This window comes from Dermacentor andersoni, chromosome 2 (genome assembly GCF_023375885.2).
Source record: "Dermacentor andersoni chromosome 2, qqDerAnde1_hic_scaffold, whole genome shotgun sequence".
Taxonomy (NCBI): Eukaryota; Metazoa; Arthropoda; class Arachnida; order Ixodida; family Ixodidae; genus Dermacentor; species Dermacentor andersoni.
Window position 1 is genome coordinate 138,534,375 of NC_092815.1, and position 22,821 is coordinate 138,557,195.

Below are 22,821 nucleotides of genomic sequence, written 5' to 3' on the forward strand. Positions count from 1 at the left end.
ACACTTCCTACCTTGTCTAGGAATAGGTTGCGTATGCAGCATACATTAAGCAAGCATTAATACGCGCCCTATGTGTGTACTTACCAGCCCTTATAGCTATGATAATCACTGGCATGCTCCTTCGGTGGGGAAACCAGCAAATGGCACCCATCCAGGGCACCTACTGTATGTGGGAAGCCACAAACAACTTGGAACTCCCTCATATGGTCGGCGACCTCACCAGGAGTTATCATCATTACCCATTTCGCCTCCAGAACTTCCGCGACGGTTTCGCAGAATTCTCTGTATATCGTGTTAACCGTCGACCTCGAACAAATGAGCAATTGTCTGGTCCTCAGCTGACGAACACAGCTTATAGAGCGCCATGGCGGCTCTCTTTTCTATACCAACAGCCTGCCATATATTTGTGGTTTGTCGTGTCATTGTTGGTCGGCAGATATCAACTATGTATTTGAAGGTCGTTTCCGACACTCGGAATGATTGCCGGTAGTGCTCCCCTCCCAAGTTTGGCAATATCTTCTCAAACCATTGTCCATCGCGATGGTAGGCCCAAACTTGCCTTCGTGCACGGCAGGAAGATGAGGACAGTGCTGCTAGCATGTTGTTGTGCAGCAACGACTGCTTTTTGATCAGGCGCCCCCTCTCTGCAGCTGCGTCGATTTCGATGTCCATTGATGAGATCGTCGCCAAAGTGAGGGCTATCTTGCACTTCCTCACATGCTTGCTCTCGTCACTCATAGTTGATCTGATGACAAGCACGCAAAAGAGAAAAATTATCCCAGACCACACCACAATAAACAACGTTTCCGCAATAACAGCCAGCACGACAGTAAAACAGCAGAACGCCTAGCCGACTACAGTCGTGGAACCAAGGAACAGTAGAGAGTGTGTCGGTGATGCGCGTGTGACGCTGGCGCATGAAGAGAAACCGGCACAATCAGCCACAACCGCGCGAATGACACGAGTAGGCACATGGTGGCTAGCAGAGCAGACAAAATCGCTGTGTATGAGGTACATGCTCGTTTTTTTTTGTCTTTAAGATAGATGACATTTTTAAAATGCAATGCATAAATAATTGTATTTTGTAAGAAATGACAAGTAACCAAAACTTTTTAGCAATATATAACGTGTTTCTTTCAGGACTGCGTACGAGGCGAGCAGCGCCTAATGGGCCCCCAGCGGCAGATTTCAAAAGCTCGTTTATAGGCCGTGTGACACGGAGCTAACTCCTTTGAGGTGAAACACCCTTGCGGTCCTTTAAGGGAAGGAAGTCTGAAGGAGATCCGAGTTGCCCGTGTGACACGGGTATAACTCTGTTCACTTCTTGATATTCCAAACAAATAAATAAATCCCGCTCAGCTCTAGCTGACTTCGCGTTGCATTTACAAATTTTGCGAAAGGTAGATTCTGAGCTAATAAGGTTCATTACAATGTTCCCTCAATTTTGTGCAGTATTAAAATGCCTTGTATACGTTTCTTTTCTCATCAGCTGGATGCCAGCAGGAACATCACACAAGCTTGGTGCACCTGTAGAGGTGGTGTCTCAGGGCACTGCAAGCATTCAGCAGCAGTGATTACATATGCAAGCCACGAAGACACGTTAAAAAAGACGTCCATCACAAATGTGTGAAAATGGCCATCGGTGAAGCAGCTTGGAATGTACAATAAGAAAGTCTTGTTCTCAGAAATGTACCCGCCTAAGCGTCCAGATGACAAGCTGGCGAGGCAACCCATGTCCAGCGCCATCAAATCAAACTGCACCTTGGGAACCATGCTCCGTCAAGAGAAGGAAGTCAAGGAAAATCTCGCAAGCTTGGACAGGCTGTTTGGACAACCTGGTCAGCCAAAAGAAATATTTGGAGTGGAGAGCATCCCAATTGAAGAAGTGAGAGATGACTTCCTTCTTCAGATAGTGGTGACAGAGGAAGAATGCAACAACATTGCAAGACAAACCATTCTGCAGAGTGGATGCCCACAGTGGCATTGTGAGAGGGCACTGAGAGTTTTAGCAAGCTCCAAGGTTCACAGAATAAAGACACGTCAAGCGGGCTTCGAAAGCTTGGGAGAACTGCCAACGCCACAATCCTTCAAAAGCGCTGCATGTGAATGCAGAGTGGCAAAAGAGCACATAGCATGTAAACAGTAAAAGTACAAAGAGGGGTGCAAGGAGATTCATTTGGGACTTGTCATCAGCACTGCGTAGCCATGGCAACTCTGAGGGAAAAGCTCTGCGCCCTGCGCCGCTGCTTACATCTGCTCATCTCGCAAGATGGCCACAGCTGAGTGCAGGTCACCGTCGTTGGCCACACCGGACTTGCCTGATATGTTGCAAGAGCTATTTTGAGTGTATTTGAGGCTGCATTACTCATTCAGGCAATGACATGAACTGGGCCCTTGTGGCACAAGGGTCTGCCATGGTGTACTGGTATCTGCATTCCTTATGGAGGCGAACCTTCTGCAAATGGGCCTGCTTTCTGCTCCCCCATCGGTTCAATGCAAGGAGTAGCAGGCTGATGTGGATGCGCTTGTGCTTGGTTGCCAGGCGCTCTTACCATGGCATCTTGTGACGAGACAATGTGACACAGTGCAGTCAAACGCAAATGTGTGAACCAGCCTTAATGCCACGTGTGCAGCTAACTAAGCACTTAATCCTGCTTCTACATTGTCGACACCTGCAATGACAGTTCTCATTTGTTTTTTTACACAGGCTGGCCACAATAAATGTTCAATTGTTTTAGTTATTCACTTATCATTCATGACAATATGTCTGTTCTGCCTTTTAGTTTTCAAACATAAGGAGCACCCACCCTGCATTCTTTTTTTATAATCTCCAAATTTTGAGTGGGTACTTACTCGGTACCTTACGGTTAGTACACCATAACCTACCTCAAGTCCTTGGAACTGTTTGGGCTCTTTATTCCCATCGGTGCGATCAGGTTCCTCCAGCAGTGGTGTGACTGCTGATGCTGGAGAAGCTGGAGAGTCCATGGTAGCCGTAGGTGGTGCAACTAGCAGCATGTTTGGCGAAGATATTGAGGAGCGGGCAAGATCTGCAACAAACAAGTGTTGCAGCTGTTCTTCGCTTCTTAACTCTAAGAAGAATGCACACCGTAACTTCTCTAGTTAATCATAATTCAGATTGTCATTGAACAAGAAAATGTCTCAATCTGATTGGGGGATGGGGGAGGGCACAACTACTGTAAATTTTTAACAGTTGCAATCAGCAATATTTGGCTCAAACTGACATAACATGCTCAGGCTGAGGTGCAGCAGTTGATTAGAACCGCTTTAGACTAAAGCAATCTCATTTACAGCCAAGTGGTATCATGAATCTGCTCTCTCTTCTCTACCTGTTAGGCTCTGGTGAAAAAAAAATACAAAAAAATAAAACTGCAATGAACGCCAGATCTTTAATGACGAGAATAAACGGACTCGATTTTTCTTCCACATGCAAATTTGTCGCCATGCTGCACACTTTGAACGCTCAATCACCTCCGGAATGACTACATGCACTGCTGTTTACTCCAAGTATCCACCAATCAAAAGTGTGTGCGTACTTGGCTATCTCGTCTGCGAACTCACTGCGCTTTTCTTATTTGCACAAATTCTCGTGTAAGCCAAGCTATGCTCTAGCACTGAGGTGCGCAAACTTTTTGGGGCCACAACCTCTCAAAGCTTCCAAGTGCCGACCGGCTATCCCCGCCATACTATTTCTGCATTAATTACGGGAACTTTCTGAGGAGTAGTGATCACCAGAAATCATCCCGCAACTTCTCAGGCGTGAGGGGAGGGTACAACCCCCCGTTTGCGCACCCCTGCTCTAGCGGCTGCCCCTTTGCCAGCACTAGAGTCAAATCGGTCACACAAACCACTGAGCACACCGATTAGCGAAATATTGGCTGGGGGGGTTGCGAAGAAGCTAATCACATCTAAAATGTCAACATCTGACAGCTAGTTTAAAAAGAAAGTGTTTAGTTCTCACTTTTCATAGCGCCCAGCCTTATTTCCTGGAAGCACGGACCGCTTATGGTACTCGTCAGAAAATATCGTTTGCATGTACGTGGACGACACATCCTTGGATGGCGCACCCCAACGAAATGGACGCTGCATATCTTTCAGTGCCGAGAGGGCTCCCAGTTGGTCCCGTCAGCACTGAAATGTGCAGACGTTAGTGGCACAAGAAAAACAAAAACACAGAACGCGGGACAGCAGAGAAAGAAGACACAGTCATTGGAACCAAACTTACTTTTTTCGCCACAGCTGTGATCCACTGTTGCTGCTGCCCAACAATGCACGGATGTTTTGAGAAACCATGAAACATGGTCTCCACGGGACATGTGTACCTGTTGATACAGCCGACCATGCAGCAATTCATTATTCCAATCAACTACGTGTTAATGACGTAGTCACAGCGTATGCATCTTTACAGTGGCAGCATATGTGTTGAGGTTTCCTTCTGTACGGGTTCTCAAAAAGTGTCTTCTTTGGTGGCCGCGCGGTGGCGCGCCAGTTGCCATGCATGCAATGTATAGTGAACATACGATGGAATAATGTGCAACTTGAATTTATGCTGCTCAATTGTAGTTCTATGCGCCAACTTTTGGACCAAGACATCATCAGGTTTGTGAAGGTCGGATTTAGGAAGCATCTTGTGCATTCACCTCCCTATTAATAATTGACTGAAGCTGCCCACAGAGGTAAACACCCGTCAAGCTTGCTTCAGAAATGCTTACAGGGTCATGGTGGAATGTCAAGGAAAGCACGATCAGTAACTGCTGGTGAAAGGCAGGCCTTTTGAAGGCTTCATCTATGCCACGAGACTAAATGGATACAGAGGAGCTCAACAATCCAGAACTGTGGAATGAGCTTAGGGCCCAAACTCACTGAATCCGCCAGCCGTTCCACACTCCACCTTGGTGCTCTGCTTCGCCTTGCGGATGGCTGTCCGGTCATCTGGGCGAACGTTGGCAACTTTGCAGTCTGCATGACTGCTCCTGTCTCATTGGCTGATCCCAGGCAGATGGTGAGTGAAGTCTTCACAGCAAACATGATGCTTGCTTGAAGCAAAGTGGGGACGTGAGGCCTAAGCTACAGCCACATCAGAAACAGTCTATTTTTCTTGTAATTTTTACTAGAGTTATCCAGCACCCACGGAGATAGTCACTGAAGGCAAGCAAGCCGGTGTACCCATCCAGGCCTCATCAATGTGTGTGATTGCCAACAGAACCTGATAAAGCATAGGAAGTGTGTAGGGTTTACGCAAGCATTGGAGGAAATATCTGAGGCTGTCGACTTGCTGTGCTTTGTGTGTGCATTGCAAACGAGAAGTCCATCACATACATGTACATTCTGAGCTTGACACATGTTCCAGAGCGTGGCGAAAAGAAAAGTGTCCGATCGGTGCATCCAGCATATGTGACTTGCATGTGTTCTGTGTATGCGGTTCGTTGCTGCGAAGTGATGAACGCCAATCTTTTACAACCTTCAGAAGTGATGACACGATCAGCAGCGATAAGTTGTACTATCTCATTATCGCTGTCATTCCTCGTGTGGTATACTGTACAAATTTACATTTTCTGACAAAAGCAATATGCATGTAAAAGTAAGCAAGACTGAACAAGGAGATGGTGATATCAGGAGCGTAGTCGGGGGGGGGGGGGGGGGCTTATGGGGCTTCAGCCCCCCCCCCCCCCCCCGAAATTATTTCGTGCTGTCCATCCACCGCCCACCCAAGCAATCCCCGGTGCCGGAAATCATTCTGAATTTTCTCTAGAATGTTCTTTTCACGCTCGAAAAGACTTCAGCGCGAACCTTGCGAACTTGGGCTGGATTTCGCAGCAGCGCCCATGCACCGGAAGTCGCATAACGCCAAGCAGCCCCATTCGAGCTCAAAGTTACAAGGATGTTTTGATGGCGAACGGGCTGCCACGGCATCTTGCAGAGGCTGCGGAATCTACGCAGCGCATGGATGTCACTTCCGAAATTTATGGGTATAAAGTTCTCATAACCTTTTGATGTGAAAGGTGCATTGACATTTCCAAAGTTGTGCTTTCGATTTTCAATTGCAGAACTTTGTGGGTTTTATGTTACTATAAATATCGGATGCCCAAGGTGCATGGACTTTTATAAAGTCTTACATCGGACCATATGACAAGACAAGCCAAATCAACACACTATCAGACAAGATGACAAAGCCAGCAGCGAGGTCGGATGAGACGAAGCTTTGTGGTGGTTAATTTGTGCCGTCATGACACATAAAAAAATATAAACATTTCTTTTTTCACCTAAGCCAAAGCATCCGCGTCAAGACACGAAAGTCAGCCAAGGTAACTAAGCTCGTATTTACTTTTTCTACTTCGACTTTTACTCGCGAGGACACATTAAGCCTCTTCAATTTTTTTGTCCTTGCTACCCTACCCGCGGGCTGCCAGAGGCAGCCAGAGCGCAAGCGTTTTTCTAGTGTTGCTCCGACCACCGCGCGGCGCACGTCGGTGCACGTTCGCTTTTCTCTGGCCGAGTGGATTTCTGCCTCGCAATTTTGGGCACTTTCCGGCTAGCAGACAAGAAAAAGAAGCTATCGTCGCTCGCTGTCATCACAGTGGGGACTCGACGAATTGCACTGCGTTCGCTTGAGCGCAACCTCTCCGGAAAGTCTTGTCTCGCCACTGTAGGATACCGAGCAGTATGTGTAAGGTTCTCGGTGGACCAAGCATCTCACGTTTTCTTCGATATTCTTTCGGCAGCTACATTAGGTGGCCAAAGTAGGCATTCGATTGTGGCCAACATACTTCACGCTTTTTCATTTCGATGCCCCGGCCCCACAAAAGAAAAAAAGCGACATTGTTGTGGCGCAGCAAATTGTCGTATGGTGAAAGTTCGATTTTGTTACTTCTTTTGCGGACAGTAATGGGCCACGGGATGCTTCAGTTGCCGGTAGTCTTATCATATAGTATTGCGATAGCAATTATATGGACACTCCAGGCGCATTCCTGCCGTTGCCGTCACCCTCATGTTTCGTATAAAGTCCAAGGGCGATAACATCGTGACCGCGTGCTGCATACTGTATGTGCGAGTGAAAGCGTAGGGAGGGGGATGGGCGGGCTGGAATGGGTGAGACGACGATGGTGGCTCAGTCTTGTGTGCGCAAAAGAGAAAAGCGGGGAGCAAGCGCGCCACCTTCCGTCGCGCGCGATACATCCGGGTGAGTGGATGTAATGGGGGTGGGATCTAGGATTCTGTGAATCTCTAATTGCGCAACATGTTTATTTGCCTTGTTTGATGCATCGTATACAGTGACTTTCTTTAGATACGTAGATTTATTGGAGACTTATACGTATATATTTAAATATCTTGTTGCGGGGTTTTGTGTATACGTGCAGTGAACTTTGTTTCCAGTGACACTTTTTTGCCTTTTATCAAGCTGTATCTTCGCATTGGTATATTCCATTGTATCATCGCATTTCTAATGTACGAAGGCGAGTAAAATAAAAGGGAGCCCACCCACCCCGCGCAATAATTGTTCGGTCCATTATCTGCTAGGCATGCACGTGACACAGAGGCATCTCTCTATTACAAAAGTGACACGCAGGTGTGAGTATCTCAAGGTTGTTTAATGCTCTCATACACTGGGTCGAACATGGTTGCGCGACATAATGGACGCTCTAGAAGTTAAACAGCGTGGTGCCCTGAGGTTTTTGACAGCTGAAGGTATTTCCCAAAAAGAAATTAGTCGCCGTATGGCTGCCGTGTACGTTGAACATTGCATTTCATTGGCCACTGTGAAGCGTTCGAGCAAATGGTTGAAAGAAGGACGTGAAAGTTGCAAAGACGATCCAAGGCTGGGCCAAAGCCACCGTGCAATCATCCCTAACAAAATTGCAAAGGTTGATGAGCTGAAGAGACAAGAACGGAGGATAATCATAGATGAACTGGCAGAGCGTGTGAACATCAGTCATGGTTCGGTTGACGCAATAATTCATGAACGTATTGGTTATCTGCTCTTGTGTGCGCAACGGTTGCCCGAGATTTTGAACTACCGCCAGAAGACTGAGAAGTTCAGCGCTGCCTTGACTCATCTGATCCAGATTCACAATAAGGGTGACGACTTCTTGTCTCCAATTGTGATAGGGGACGAACCATAGTGCCACTTCTACGAGCCTGAAACACGACAGCAAAGCTTACAGTGGAAACATTCGAATTCACCACCCCCCAGAAAGGAAAGGCCGTCATTTCCACCGGAAAGGTGTTGTTGACATTTTTTTTCGATCGTCAGGGGCCATTACTGATCTATAATTTGCTAAATATTGAGAGACTATCAATTTGTTTCATTATTGTAAAACGCCAGATCGGCTGCGTGTCACAATCAAGAACAAACTACGAGGAAAATTGACGAATGGGGTCATCTTGTTCCACGACAATGTTGTCCCCACGTCGCTGATGTGGTTAATACAAAACTGGCAATGTTCAAGCGGGAAACGCTGCAACATCCGCCATACAGCCGAGAGCTGTCGCCTTGCGACTTTCACTTTTTGGAGCATTTGAAAAAACAGCTCAAGCGAACCAGATTCGTGTTGGACGATGACGTGAAAGAGCCAGTTGCAGACTTTTTGAAGCAGCAACCCAAGGAACTTAATGAGACGGGAATCACCGAACGCAATCAAGCAAAATCCATCCAGGCAATGTCATGTCTGTAAAGCTCAGGGGAAGAAGAGCGAGAGCCGGTGGGAGTGCGAGAAATGTGGAGTGGCACTTCACATGCCCGTCTGCTTCAAGACCTTCCACACTCGCAAGGTACTCCGAGTGCAGTGCTTCCAGAAAACATTCCCAAACAAAATAAAAAAAAGAAAATTTCATGTGGGACGCAATAGCCGGTGCTATGGAGGTTTCTTTATGACGCCATACACGGCAGTCCATGGCGTCGAAAGTTGCGCGGAACAGCTCGCGGGAATGCCCGTTGAAGCCACAGAAGCGAATGGGTTAAGAAGAAATCAAATATTACAAATAAATGGTAATACATATTATTTAATAAGAAATCGCAGTACATGCAAGAGAGTGCAGTAAAGAACTATTTTGACATTTCTTTTGGTACATGTTTCTCTTTTCTGTCAGTAGATGGTGTTGCATACGCACACACGCGCGGTGCCATCTGGGAAATCATGTGCTTTTTGGCGTGCATTGAAGTTCCGTCTGCCTTTGGTTCCGTTTCTGACAAGAAGACTCGCAATGGCAGAAGCAGCGACTCGCCGGCCTCTTGGCCCCCATGTTTCGCCGCGACAGCATACTTTGCTTGTAGAGTTCATGGAACAACACCCGTGGCTCGTGAAAGGGTCATCTGTTTTGATGCCAGAAATTACAAAAGCAAGCAAAGCGCTGTTGTGGCGTGATCTCGCAGAGAAATTAAATGGAGAGGGGCCAGCAACGAAAACAGCGGACCAGTGGCGGCAGTTCTGGAAAAAAGTGTATAACTCCCGCCACGACGCAGTCGTCAAGGCCGCTGAACACAGGTGAGTGCAATGATCCAGAGTGCACGTTTGCTTTTGTGTAATGAGCGGCTCGTTTACTCCTAGGGGTACCGGCAGCGGCCGTCTGTGCAGGCTGCGGGGCCGCATCCTCGATCTTGTCGGCCACTCAAGTGCAGTAGGCGTGTGTGACGGATTTTTCTAATAGGTATGTTCGACATGAACTGCATCTTTCCTAACAGAGGGCGTAATTAGAGAAGTTATTTCAAAAGTAAGTGGAGGTGGTCACAAGTAATAGCGATCCTTAGACCAGCGACTACGTTTTAACTATTAGGTGAACTGATGGTATGCTTTCAGCATCACTTTTCTCGGTCCCCCTTACGACATTTGCAAAAAAAAAAAAAACATCTGTTAGTAGTAATTTTCTGTTTACTGTGAATGCACCTTTGTTTGGAGTAGTAATAAACATATACAAATTTACCAACATATACAAATTTACCAACATATCCCTTTGCGACACGGCGTGTACAATTGTACACGCGATTTTCACGAGCTTTTTTGCGAGCTTCTATCGTCGTCATCAACACTTGGGCCATTGGAGCCGCATTCGAATTTACCGCTCTACCGGACGGTGCTGCCATCTCGTGATTGCCGCGCCAAATGCATTACCAAAACAAGAAAACAAGATGGACGCCTCGACGTTCTACGGCGCGTCAAGTAGGTGCTCTTGGCTTTATCTTTTCTGCCTATTTAAAACGTTGATTAAGCTGGAACTAAAGCTGTGGACCTGATAACTAAGTGCTATAGATAAGAATAATACGGAATTATTTTTTATTGTACTACTGGTTAGGAAACGGTGGTCATGTTTACGATGGCGTGTCTATTTGTACACAACGTGTCACAAATGCACCGTTTAGGCGGCCGCCGGTTCATCCTGCTGTAACTGCGGCGAATGTCGCTTTTCTGCTTTACTGAGCCTTTTTTTCCTTTTATAGGCATCCAGACTCATGCGAGAACAAGACGCAAGACTCCGAACTCGTCAGTAGACCAGCTTTTTGACGCCATCATGAATGGAGATGTGTCAGACGCCGATCTTTCTGACGATGAAGTCGCCGATGTACAGGCAGCTCAAGCGGTAAGTGGCAAATAGCGAAATTTCTTGTTAGCAGTTGCATCATTTTGCCTTTACGTTTGCAGGTAACTGCATCGAATGAGGAGCATGACCCTAAAATGCATCCTGCAGACGACGAGGGTGATCTCAGTGACAGTGATGAGATGCCTGCGAAAAAAGTGAAGCATGTCAAGTGGCTCTCCAAACCTTTCGATCCAGTGGACACGCGCTGCACCTACCACCCGCTTGGCGGATCAACGCCAGAAGAACCGCTAAAGTATTTCATGAAGTATTTCACCGATGAAGTGTTCGAGGACTTCACGAAGTACACAAATATTTATGCCTTGCAGAACACAGGAAACGAACTTTCGTGCTCCGTGCAAGAGATGAAAGTGTTTTTTGGAATTCTCATTTACATGGGTGTCCTGAAATTCCCACGTGTCCGCATGTATTGGCAAAGCGGTACCCGAATTTCTGCAATTGCAGATGCAATGGCGGTAAACAGATTTTTTAAATTGCGAAGCGCATTGCACATAACTGACCAGAATGAGCCAAGGGATGCATCCAGTGTGGACAAGTTCTGGAAGGTGAGGCCGCTCCTCGATGTCATTAGGTCCCGGTGCCTTCAGCTTGAAGAGCTTGAACATAACTGCATTGATGAGCAGATGGTGGCATTTACAGGAAGGGTCCCAGCAAAACAGGTGGTGAAAAGTAAGCCAAACCCTGTTGGTGTGAAGATCTTTGTGCGATGCAGCACCGATGGTCTGGCGCATGATTTTGAACTCTATCAGGGCAAAGGCACAGGAGTAGACCGGGAGTTCTCCTACCTTGGTCTAGGGGGCTGTGTGGTAATGAGACTTGTGGAGTCATTCCCACAGCACCGCAACCTGAAATTGTTCTTTGACAATTACTTCACGTCCGTGCTGCTTCTGAGGGAGCTAAAAGGTATTGGAATCCTTGCCACGGGTACGATCAGGTGCAACAGGCTGCTGGGTTGTAAGCTGAAGGGCGAAAAAGAAATGCGAAAGGAGGAGCGTGGGAGCACCGATGTCAAGGTGACAGAGGAAGGAGACGTTGCCCTTGTGCGATGGAAGGACAACAATCTGGTCACGGTGGCCTCAACACAGGTTTCCACTGGTGAAGCTAGGGCTGTGAGCAGGTGGAGCTCCTCGAAAAAGGAGCGCATCGAGGTAGAATGCCCACAGGCTATACTAGAGTATAATCGCCACATGGGTGGGGTTGATAAGTTGGATTTTATCATGTCGCTCTATCACATCAGAGCAAAGACAAAAAAATGGCCTGTAAGGGTAATTTCACACCTCACCTCATTTGCGCTTGCAAACTCATGGTTGCAGTATTTAAGAGATGCTTCTGCTGAAGGCCTTGTCCGAAAGAACACGATGGACATGCTACAGTTTCAAACCGATACTGCCATGAGCCTGCTTGTTTCCGAGAAACCTTTGGAGAAGAAGCGAGGGCGACCAAGTGCGGAAAGCTTACAGAGGGTATCAAAAGCACCTCATAATAGTGGACCCCTCCTTACAAACACTGTTCGTTTGGATGGTAAAGCGCACTGGCCTCAGCACGTGGATGCACGATTCCCACAGCGTTGCCGGAAGCCTGGATGCAATTCCAAATCACGAGTTCGGTGCAGGAAGTGCGAAGTGTTCTTGTGCCTGTCCGCCACTAATGACTGTTTTTATGAATATCACACCAAGTAAGCAAGAAGGCTGATCAGCTGATGACCAAAGAGGAATTTTTTATCGCTCTACCTGCAATATTTTCATGCAATAAAGCCTTCGGTTGACTTTTGCTGACTTAGTTGTATTGAGTCACAGTGTGTACATATGAGGACGCGACCTAATTTATTAAGTACCTAAGGTACCGGCTTGTTTATGGTTTTTTACTGAAATATTGTTCATCAAGAGTGCACACAGGCAGTTTCAAAATTTTCTGATGACTATATCCTAATGCGTGTCGCAAAGGGATATACCAACATATCCCAAGTAAACCAATTTTCCAGTTATTAAATATCCTTCCTTTTGACCTCTTGTGGTCTTTAAATATAGCAGTGTGTGTAAACAACATAGTAAAATATAACCAACCTTTCAATGCCTTCCTGTTTCGCTCTCCTTCTCGACTCACGAGAAACCTCACACATAGTAACTTTAATCTGCCACCGAATAATAACATCTACAGTGAAAGATTGGTGCAGTTTTCAGGAGCCAAGGTTTGGAATGCTTTACCCCCAGAAATAAGACAGTCCCACGAAACAAATAAAGCATTAAGAACATACTTTTTGAGCCTTATTTGATCTATGTGACAGTCGTTCGCAGTTTGTGTTTGTTGTACCGTGTTGTACATTACAGATCTTTATTCATTCTGCTGTAAAATGCATATTACTTTATTTTCTCCTCATTGTATACTGTACTTTGGTTTTTCGCCGTGATTTTGGGCTTTCCATTTTACACAAGTGCTGTGTCATTGCCATCATGTATTTTTGTTTCTGAACCCCACACTAGCCTCTGGCTATGGGTTCAATCAGTCTTTTGATAATCTGTATGGCAAGAGTAGCAATAAAATGAAATGAAATACAGTAAGCTCTCAGAAGTACGAACGTCGGTTTATCGAATATTTCAGAATAACGAACTTTTTAAATGTCCCCGACAGTTTTCTTATAGATTCTATGCAAAAATGTTTCACTTAAACGAATTTCATAACAGTCAATATTTCAGTTTAATGAACTCGCTCAGAGGACCAAGGCCTATTTTTACGATCAGTTCAACGAGGTTTTGCGCCCTGCACTGCAGGCGCAACCGATGCCCGCCCTCATCAAACCGCCGCTCCAGCGGCAATGTAACGTCGCTGGCGCTACAGTGCCCCTGGGGCAAAGCGGTGATCAGTCACACCATAAACCACGTGGTGCGCGTTTTTTTCCGACCGCCTAGTCGTGGCATGGTCGTCGTCTTTCTTTCCAGTCTCGTCGGTTCTGCGTGTGCACACAAACGACGCATGTGGTGTGTTTTTCATCGGCTCCATTCAGCCTTCCAGTTTTAAGTAACAACGGCAATTCGCATGCCTACTTTCGGAATGAGTATGACGAAACGGAAGCGGTTGTCTCTCTCGGAGAAGCTGGAAATCCTTCAGCGCCTGGACAACGGTCAAAGGCAAGTGGACATTGCAAAGGACTGTGGAATTGCACCGTCGACGTCAATGATTGTGAAACAAAAATCGAAGCTTGAAGGAGAAACTTCGATGAATCCTGCCAGGAAACGACTCTATAAATTCCATTTCACACATTTCTAACACTATGGATGCCATGTCTTTTGCTCCATGAATTGCAGTTCAAACTTTTGACTCTGTATGCCATGTCTTATGTTGGTCTAGTGAATATTCAGTTTAGTGAACTTTCAGTTAAGTGAATTATTTCCTTCGGTACCTTGAAGTTCACTCAAGTGAGAGTTCACTGTAGTCAGGTACAAAGTTCCCAATGCATTATAATTGAACACTGTATGTATACAACAGCACACATGCATTTTTGGTAGACCTTGCAGACCCACGTTGCAGGGTAATTATGCAATGTCTTAATTGATCCAGTTAGTCTGAGTTTGTGAAAATTCTACTGCAAGCGTTTTAAAAATGTTGTGTTGAGTGACATGTTCAGAAAATATATTTTGTTCTTAAACGTAGCCTATTTGGTTTTCATTCATTTTACACTTTGCTGCAATTATATATTAATTATTGAGGTTATTCAGGCAGACCGTGGAGTCAAAGTATCACTGCTCATTGTGGTGGCCTTGTGCGCTCAGGATAGCACCCTGCCGTCTTCTGCACAATCCCTGGATGGGCATGCTCCAAGCCCCCAGCTCACTCCAACGACTGCTGTGCAGCCCGTTACAGCTCCTGCCGACCAAGCCATTCCACGTCGGCGATGATTTCCATCATGTGTTTCTGTTGGAGATCGACCCGGTACGAGCGGCTCGTCACGTAAGTTCAGCAATGCACACGATTCGTCACCAGTGATATCAAGCTTCCCTACTGCATACCATTGTATAAACCGCTATCTGATGATCAGATCTAGACTGCATAGGTAAAGCGCTGCAACAATCTCTTTTCTGTGGGTATCCTCAGGGACAAGCCAACAACAGGAGCGGTGCATACTATCGCGCAGGCCAGCTGCTGAAGATTTCCTGCCAGAAATTGATGCTGGCTATCAACAGTCATTGGACTTGGCAGCTGAAATCGAATCTGTATGTACATATTTCATTTTCTGCAAGGTTGTTAGCGAGAAAGAGTAATATATAACAGTCAATGCTATTCTACAAAGAGGAACTGCAGCAGCTTAAATATGTGGTGGGTGCAGTTGCGACAAGCTTCCAGCAAGAGGCAGGGAGGATGCTGGGCCAATCAACTACCCTGCATCGCCTGGCTGCTGCTACAGAGGCACTGGCTGACTCGCAAGCATGCCAGGCCACAGCACTGGAGCGGATGGCAGCTGTTAAAGCGAACACACCGGCCAACGAATCTACGTACCAGGCTCATATTGTTGCTGCAGTGGAGCGACTACCAATTACAGGGCAGTTCATACTGCAGCAAGTGCAGTGGCTGTCCACCATCGCCTCTATCAGTGCTGAACCTCCAGCGAAATAGCATCATGGATATTTTACTTTATTCCACTTCTGTCATTACGAGTTCTAAAGGTTCTTTTTAAATGTTACTATTGCCATCCTACTTTATTATGCTAGTCCAGACAACTGAAGTTTTGTGTGTAGACAAGGTTCTTTCAATTTTATTCATTTTGGTTTGCACCTTTTTATTTTGCTTATTATCCAAACCAGCTACTCCAGACAATTGTTTCATTTTGTGTCTAGGCAAGAATATTTGCCTTCCATTCATTTCTGTTTGCACCACTCTGTTATGTTACATTACCCAAAACACCCACAATTCGGGTACATTTCTTGTTACTACCCTTATTTTACATTGTTAATCCTGTCAGCTGTGATAGTCTCTGGGCAGTGTGCAACCAATAATAACTGCAATTTGTTATTTTAGCTCACTATATCATTTTCTTTCACAATGTTATCCTATCTCAGCCAAATACTCTGCGAGGTTATGGCAGTAGTGCATACATTTGGCCACAGCTTCTTGCTGTAGCCATTGCGTAAAGACAGGTTCTGCTGTGATTTTTTGTATAAGTAGCAAAGTCATCAAGAAGCACCATGTGATATCATATAATTTCGCTACCAAGTATGCTCCCTGTCTCAATAATTCAGTTGAGCACATTTTGTAGCAGTGTTATTAATTTCTACCAAGATTGTGCCGAAGATGACCACTGATGAAGAGGCTCAGTGCACCATAAATAGCCACAAGCAAGATTTTATTTTCAGTGTCAATAATTCATACCAAACTAGGCAGCTGTGTTAGGTCTTCTAACAGCAGCTATTGCTACAATGGTATAACTCATATGCAAAAGGAAAACAGGACCAGAAACAACAGTCATAGTGCTGAAAGTTGAGGCGGAAGTTGTTGAAGTTTATTCTGTTTCCTCGTACAGAAACTGCTGAAGGACCCCGAACAAAAGGTGCTTCCTTGCGCCTGACTAAGTTCAGGGCCCCATACAACCTGTGCACAGGGGAAACAGCGCAGTACAGATGAAACTGTTCTACACTCAAGGATACAAATTAAAAATGCAAAAAGATACAACAGTAATAAGCACTCACTCAAAGAGCTAAACAAATAAAAAACAAGAAAGACAACCATACGAAGTGCAATATAAGTTGTTACTGAACTGAACATTGCCGATGCTCTCACACGACAACATATGTATAAGCCAGACATTCTTGGAAAAAGCTGATGTCACCTTGACTGCTTCGTAAATAAAAAGAGGGAATGAAAATAGATAAAAGAGCTAACGGCAAGACAACAGCACCTTACAAATATGGTATTCAATTATATGCATGCCATATAAATTATCACCGCTGCGGGGGCTCAGTGGTGCACGGCAGCTAATGTGGAAGGCATGGGTTCGAACATGCCCACAAAGATCGCATTTCGATGGAAGCGGAATGTTTCAGGCCCATGCACTGCACGAGATGTCAGTGCACATTAAAAAAGATTTGGTGGAGCCTTTCAGTATGGTATCTCTCAAAGACTGAATTGTTTGGGTAAGTTCAACCCACCAATCTGAGCCAAACCATATACAGTCGAACCCCGCTACAACGAACGCCGCTTCAACGAAATGTCCGGTTCAACGAATAATTCTCAGTTCCCCGTCAGCTGCCCATAGGAGTCAATGCACAAATATCCTCACCACAACGAACACTTTTTCTTATGCCGTTCCGCTTTAACGAAATCTGACAGAGTAATTCCAGGCTCGAAATTTAATTTGCCGCGCAGGAAACGCAATTTCGAACATTTTGCACATAAAAAAGCATCTGCAAAGTTATCATCGCGCGTTGGCACCGCAAGAAACTGCCGCTGATGACCGAGCATGGGGGCCGCCATTGCTCGATGGCGACGGCGATGAGACTGGCCTACCTTTGAGATTGGCTTGAAACTTTTTAGCCGCAGACAATCCAAAGCCGACGCTCAGTCGTCTCGTCAGTCCATGCTGCGTCTCAGCGCCGTCGGTGCGTAGTTAGTGCTATTCGTGTTGTGCACGTGTTGCGGTGTTCGATTTTTAGCGTGCTTTCCGACATGGCGCCGCCATGTCTAAAGTTTTTATCCCTGGAGGATAAAGCTAGGATCCTGGCCGAAGTCGAAAGTGGAGAGAAGAAAGGTGACGTTGCGAAGAAGTTTGGGATTTCTCCCAGTTCGCTGTCCACCATCTTGAAGTCAAAAGAAGCAATAGCGCAAGCTCTTGCTTCAGGCACATCAGCCAAGCGGAAGAAGCTGACGCCGTCGGCGCACGAAGACCTCGACAAGGCCATGTACACGTGGTTTGTCGAGACGAGGGCGAAAAACATACCCATCAGTGGAAACGCCGTGCAGCAGAAGGCCCTGAATTACGCTTGCCTGCTGGGGATTGACGATTTCAAGGCGAGCACAGGCTGGCTCAGCAGATTCAAGGCCCGCCATGACATTGTCGGCAAGACGCTCTCTGGCGAGTCGGCATCGGCAGACACAGGCAGCGCATCCGCCTGGATCTCCACAAACGTTTCGGCGTTGTTGAAAGACTATGCGAAGTGTGACATCTACAACGCTGACGAGGCAGGCCTGTTTTACGAGATGCTGCCGTCTAAAACCCTCGAAATGAAAGGTCAGCGTTGCCACGGTGGGAAACACAGTAAGAAGCGCGTGACCGTGCTGCTGTGCGCCAACGCGGACGGATCCGACAAGCGCCCACCGCTAGTCATTGGGAAGAGTGCAAAGCCCCGTTGCTTTAAAGGTAATAGGAGCCTTCCCGTAAAATATGTCGCCAACAGCCGCTCCTGGATGACGCGGGCCATTTTCTCCGAGTGGGTCGCGTCATTTGACTGCGACATGAGGAGGCAGGGCCGGCGGGTGTGCTTATTGCTGGACAATTGCTCCGCCCATCATATTCTGGATGTGGAGCTCACAAATGTGGAGCTGAAGTACTTTCCGCCGAACTGCACTTCGATCATACAGCCGCTTGACCAAGGTGTCATTAGAAGTTTGAAGTGCGCCTACCGCCAGCGAGTGATGCAGCGTCTCCTATTGAATGTGGAGACCGGTCGCGACACGAAGTTAGACCTGTACATGGCGCTGCAGATGATGGCTGCTGCGTGGGCTGCAACTGGACGGCCAGTTATCGCAAACTGTTTCACGCACGCTGGCTTCAAGCTCGGAGATCCAGACACCGACTCCGCTGAGGATGCTGCTGACTGCAACGGAGCAGTGCATCCGCCAGCAGACGTAACTGCATCCTGGGCGGCCCTTCAAGGTGCCGGAAGTGTCGAGCTGGACGACTTCATCGACGCTGACATCAATGTGATCGCCCGGGAGGAATTGAGCGATGAGGACATCATAAAAAGTGTCTGCGACGACGGGGGGCAGTCGGATGACGACGAAGTGCCAGATATGCACCCACCAGCCACATCTCGCGTACTGGATGCGTTCGATGTCATCAGAAACAGCGTAGCTGTGCATGATGACGACGTCGCGATGCAGCTACTCGCCGAATGCGAAAATCGAGTCATGATGCTCGTAGGAAAAAAAAGGAAGCAGTCGACACTGCTTGACTTCTGGAAATAAAAGTTTGTTTGTGGTTTACCAGTTCAGGTTAGCCATATTTTTGTGAATTTCACAACAACGAAATTTTCGCTTCTACGAATTTTTTTTCGTGCACCGTCAATTTCGTTGTAGCGGGACTCGACTGTATGCTAGTGTATTGGAAAGCCACTAGTGCAAGCCACCATATAGGGTATTGGAAAGAGCCGCGAAAAGATACGGAGTCATGGGCGCCGCCATGTTTGTGTACAAGCATGCAGCAGCGGTTCCCGCGAAGCGATCCTACTCACCGCGGTTCTTGTGCTGGCCGGCAAAACGGTTCCTTTCGGCACCATGGCCACGCCCCGTGACGTAGACTAAAACCGCGGAGCTGCCTCCAGAAGTTTTTCGACACGCTGGACGTGACGACGGTCGGCCAATGAGAGGAGGCGAAAGGAACTGGTTCTCGAACGGAACCACAGTGGGATCTGGCTCCAGCCACATGTCTTTATAAACATTCTGGCTGATACTCCTCTTGCAATTGTTCCAATGAGTAGGTGATTAATTTTAATTATATTTGGAACCACACAGTCAATTTAAAAAGTAATTATATTTTTGAAATAAGCATGAAAAACTGTCTAGGTGACAATTATTATTAAATTTAATAAAAACATTTTTTTTAAATGTTTCTAAACATCACTTCCCCCCTTAACTGCTTAACAAAAGCTTTGCTTCACGTAGTTTCCTAAATGTACATTGGATCTGCATAATCCTGTGAAGCAAAACCCCTCACGGCAATGAAAAGTGTGAAAAGCTAAAGGGAAGAGTAAAAGCCAATGGTACTAGTGTGAAAAGAGCAGTGCTGCCCTGCACATGCCAGTACTTCAAACTTTTTCACACATAGAAACACCTGTGACTTCAGAAACTGTACAGTGTAAAATCTGAATAATCCTCAAATGTAAATAAATGTATTTTTCATAACTTTTCCAACAAATAGTTGATGTAGGCACGCTCATGGTGCAAAGGAAAATGAGCATATAGCTTACTAGTGCTTTCGGTAAAAAAAATGGGCGGTAGAGAAAGCAGGCATGGGATAAAAGGGTAAAAGATGATAGAGTGATGAAAGACACATGCTTGTCTCAGCCGGATGGACGGAGTTGGGCCCCACCATTGTTGGTATAAGCTATCCGACCAGCATTAAAGACAAGCGTGCCAGAACAAGAGCAAATCATTAGAAGGGGTTGTTAAAAGAAAAGAGGTTTGAAACTAGCAATCAACATAAGGGAAATGATTCAGAAAGCAGCTGGTAAATGGAGTGCGAAATTCCTATGCAGCACAAAGGTTTTGATGCACACAAGTTGTGTAAATCTGGCCCTCTATTGTGGTTTACTAATGCCACATAAGCTGCTGATGAGAGTTCATTTCATAGCAATGTGATTAATGAGAGGACAGGTAATGAAATAATGAGTTTCATCGTGCCATGGTCGGACACAAATACATGTGTTGGTGGGGATGAATGTGAAATAATGCAGGGAAGTGGCTGTGTCCTGTCATGAGGTGAGTAAGTAGTTTGCGAGGGGAAAGCTAGGGAGGTATTTTGTAAACACTTTGAATCCATTTAACCCTTCGACAGTCAATGACGTAAATATACGGCGCTGCGAACAAGTCTGAAAATGGTCGATGTCGTATATTTACGGCGCCATCTGTACGTTTAAAAAGTGCGCCAATTTCCAAACTTTTTCTTTTCTGTCACGTACTGCCACTATGTGGGGATACAGGGAATTTTTTTCGCGCACCTCCCTCTCTCGGTTTTTGTTGCATGGCTTGTTTTAGCGCTAGTTTGCTCCCGTGCCTCTATATACTTCCGCTGGCGCATTGGCGTGCGCGCGGGCGGGCGGCCGTCTGGATTTTGTTTCGCGGGCGGTTTCGGTTTTTTGCACTTGTGAAACTGATTGCTATCTCGTTCCTAATCGCTCAAAGGGCAACCGCTTGTTTTTCGCTCGTTTAGTGCTCACAGGGGTGCACATAGGAAGGATGCCGCCGTGCATGCGTTTCCGTTTCTTTTCTTTTTTTTAAGACTCATGAAAACTAATTGCCCTAGCTGGTTGGCAATAAGATGAAGATTAGCGGAAGTTTGTCACACGTGTTTCTTTTTTTTGATGGGCACACAACCAAACAGTTTTCTTGAGTGTGCGCACCTACACAGTTCGATCATGCTATGGACGTACGTATTAGTGTAAGAGCAGGAAGATTTGAGGCTTGTGAAATATTCTCGTGTGCGGATTTTCAAAGCCTTGAGCTATGTGCATAAAATGCATCAAATTTTTAATTCTGATAAGTTTATTTCCTTTTTTGTTGTTGTTATTCATGAATGAAGAGTGCATATATACTAACGCAAAATATTTTTTTCTCACTTTACGGTCACCCTAGAAAAATTACGGTAATTTTTTCTTGAAATAAGTCCGTAAGAAGAATAGGAAACTACAATAAAAAAATCTACCCTGGGCGGTCGTATATGGCGAAAAAAATCGACCCTAAAAGGGTTAAATAACAATGTATAGGCATCCTCTATTTAGCAATATCAATGCCACTGAGCTTGAGAAATTTAGCAAAACCTTGTCCTAATAGATTTTTTTGAGAAACAGTGAGCTCAATTTTCTCAGTGGTCGATGCAGCTGAGGCAACTTCAGCAAGCTCATTCCCAGGGTTGCCTTTGTGACTGGGGACATGGAAGAGGCAAGCCCATAGTAACTTTTTGAGCACATGAACATGTGTGCCTGTTGTAGCCATGACAATGAGATCAACAGAGAGAGGTAGTTGGAATATAAATGGATGAGATTTCTTGTGGGTATAAAAGCAAGAAGATAGAGTGCCACTGTGAAGATGGTAACCTTGGCACAATAGGCGCTGGTTGCACTGAGCTTATATTTCTGTACGCACAAAAAGTGTACACCTGGTACACCTCTGTGAAAAAAACTTCACTGCTACTGGGAGCTTGACATCGATGTTAGTGTCTGTGCACATGCAACCATCAACGCTCCTGTTGAGAAGCCACTCCAGTGAGTTGACTCCAGTTCGAGTCAACTTTTCGAGTCAATCGTTTGGCTTCACAATCATGAGTGCCAGGATCTACTGTATGTCATCTCCAGTTGTTGCCCATCCTCATTGTTACTCATCATTGTTGCTGAAGCCAAAACAAGAAAAAGCGGGCTGCGTGTAACATTGCAATTATGCAGCAGCTGAACACAAAAATAAACCTACAAGACTGCCGTAAACTTTCTAGCATAACGACGCGCTCGATCATACACGAAGAAATGAGAACGTGTGAAGGTGTGCTACACCTGTGGTAGAGAGAAACCGAAAACCATCGACCGTATTTATTCGCATAATGATCGCACTCTCGTAATGATCGCACCCCGAACTTGCCACAGTGATATGTCGTTTGCCAAGTCTAGCTGATGATGATCGTGCTTACTATCTGTCGAATGCTGCACAAACGACTCTTCAAAACTTACTGAGCGGACTGCATGCACCAAACAGATTTTTAAGCAGATGCCCCATTTCATTCCCTTCATCACTTTCTGCACTTCAAGAATAAAAAAAAAAGATCACCAACCAAACTTGCCTTGGCTTTATTATTTGTTCGCTTTATAATGGTTGCCAATTTAACCCTTTCGCTGTCACGGACGTACCGGTACGTCATCGCGCTTCCCCCCCACGGTGTCACTGACGTACCGGTACGTTCTCTATCGTGCGTTCAAAATTTCGCGCCTGAGCGCAAAGCTGGCACTCCTGAATTGGCCATGACATCTGTTGACTCTTTCTACGAGTTCGTATATTCTCCCTGACATGTGTTAACCCATGTATTGAAGAGTACGGTGCGACTGCCACTCCCCACTTTCTCTTTGCTGAGTGGCGCGGTGGCTCCGCGTTCGCTGGATCCTTGCGTCGCGCGCGTGTGGTTATGGGTTCAAGGGTTGTTCTGCCATCTCCGCTGGTTTGAAGGTTTTTATTTTTCTTCTGTTGGTGTGTCTGCTACGCCGCGTCAAGTTCAGGCGCACGTGCCGTTGCCTCTCCGAAAAG

The 22,821-nt window shown here is 46.1% G+C and overlaps 4 protein-coding genes across 5 annotated transcripts in view; 3 read left to right on the forward strand and 1 right to left on the reverse strand.

The window, feature by feature from the left end:
- LOC126540045 (uncharacterized) overlaps positions 1-22,821 on the reverse strand; it is a 178,513-nt gene that overhangs the window by 81,095 nt on the left and 74,597 nt on the right. The window lies entirely within an intron of this gene.
- Positions 1,639-2,311, forward strand: LOC140215958 (uncharacterized). The gene has a single exon (XM_072286272.1). It carries the CDS (start codon positions 1,658-1,660, stop codon positions 2,144-2,146), a length of 489 nt encoding a protein of 162 aa, XP_072142373.1. The 5' UTR covers positions 1,639-1,657; the 3' UTR covers positions 2,147-2,311.
- Positions 9,974-12,386, forward strand: LOC126525092 (piggyBac transposable element-derived protein 3-like). Of its 2 annotated transcripts, XM_050173154.3 has the most exons (3): positions 9,974-10,175; positions 10,454-10,593; positions 10,656-12,386. In XM_050173154.3, exons 1-3 carry the CDS (start codon positions 10,145-10,147, stop codon positions 12,288-12,290), a joined length of 1,806 nt encoding a protein of 601 aa, XP_050029111.2. In that variant the 5' UTR covers positions 9,974-10,144; the 3' UTR covers positions 12,291-12,386. The 2 variants fall into 2 exon arrangements, with proteins under 2 accessions (XP_050029111.2, XP_050029110.2); XM_050173153.3 differs by having other exon boundaries at positions 9,974-10,593.
- Positions 17,315-18,783, forward strand: LOC126540981 (tigger transposable element-derived protein 6-like). The gene has a single exon (XM_050187794.2). It carries the CDS (start codon positions 17,497-17,499, stop codon positions 18,781-18,783), a length of 1,287 nt encoding a protein of 428 aa, XP_050043751.2. The 5' UTR covers positions 17,315-17,496.

What these genes read in the sequence shown, in the direction of transcription:
- LOC126540981 (XM_050187794.2), top strand. Translation starts at nt 17,497, where the DNA reads ATGTACACGTGGTTTGTCGAGACGAGGGCGAAAAACATACCCATCAGT.
- LOC126525092 (XM_050173153.3), top strand. Translation starts at nt 10,411, where the DNA reads ATGTCGCTTTTCTGCTTTACTGAGCCTTTTTTTCCTTTTATAGGCATC. An exon ending in ATGTACAGGCAGCTCAAGCG is followed by an intron (nt 10,594 to 10,655) that starts GTAAGTGGCAAA and finishes TTACGTTTGCAG; the next exon opens with GTAACTGCATCGAATGAGGA.
- LOC140215958 (XM_072286272.1), top strand. Translation starts at nt 1,658, where the DNA reads ATGTACAATAAGAAAGTCTTGTTCTCAGAAATGTACCCGCCTAAGCGT.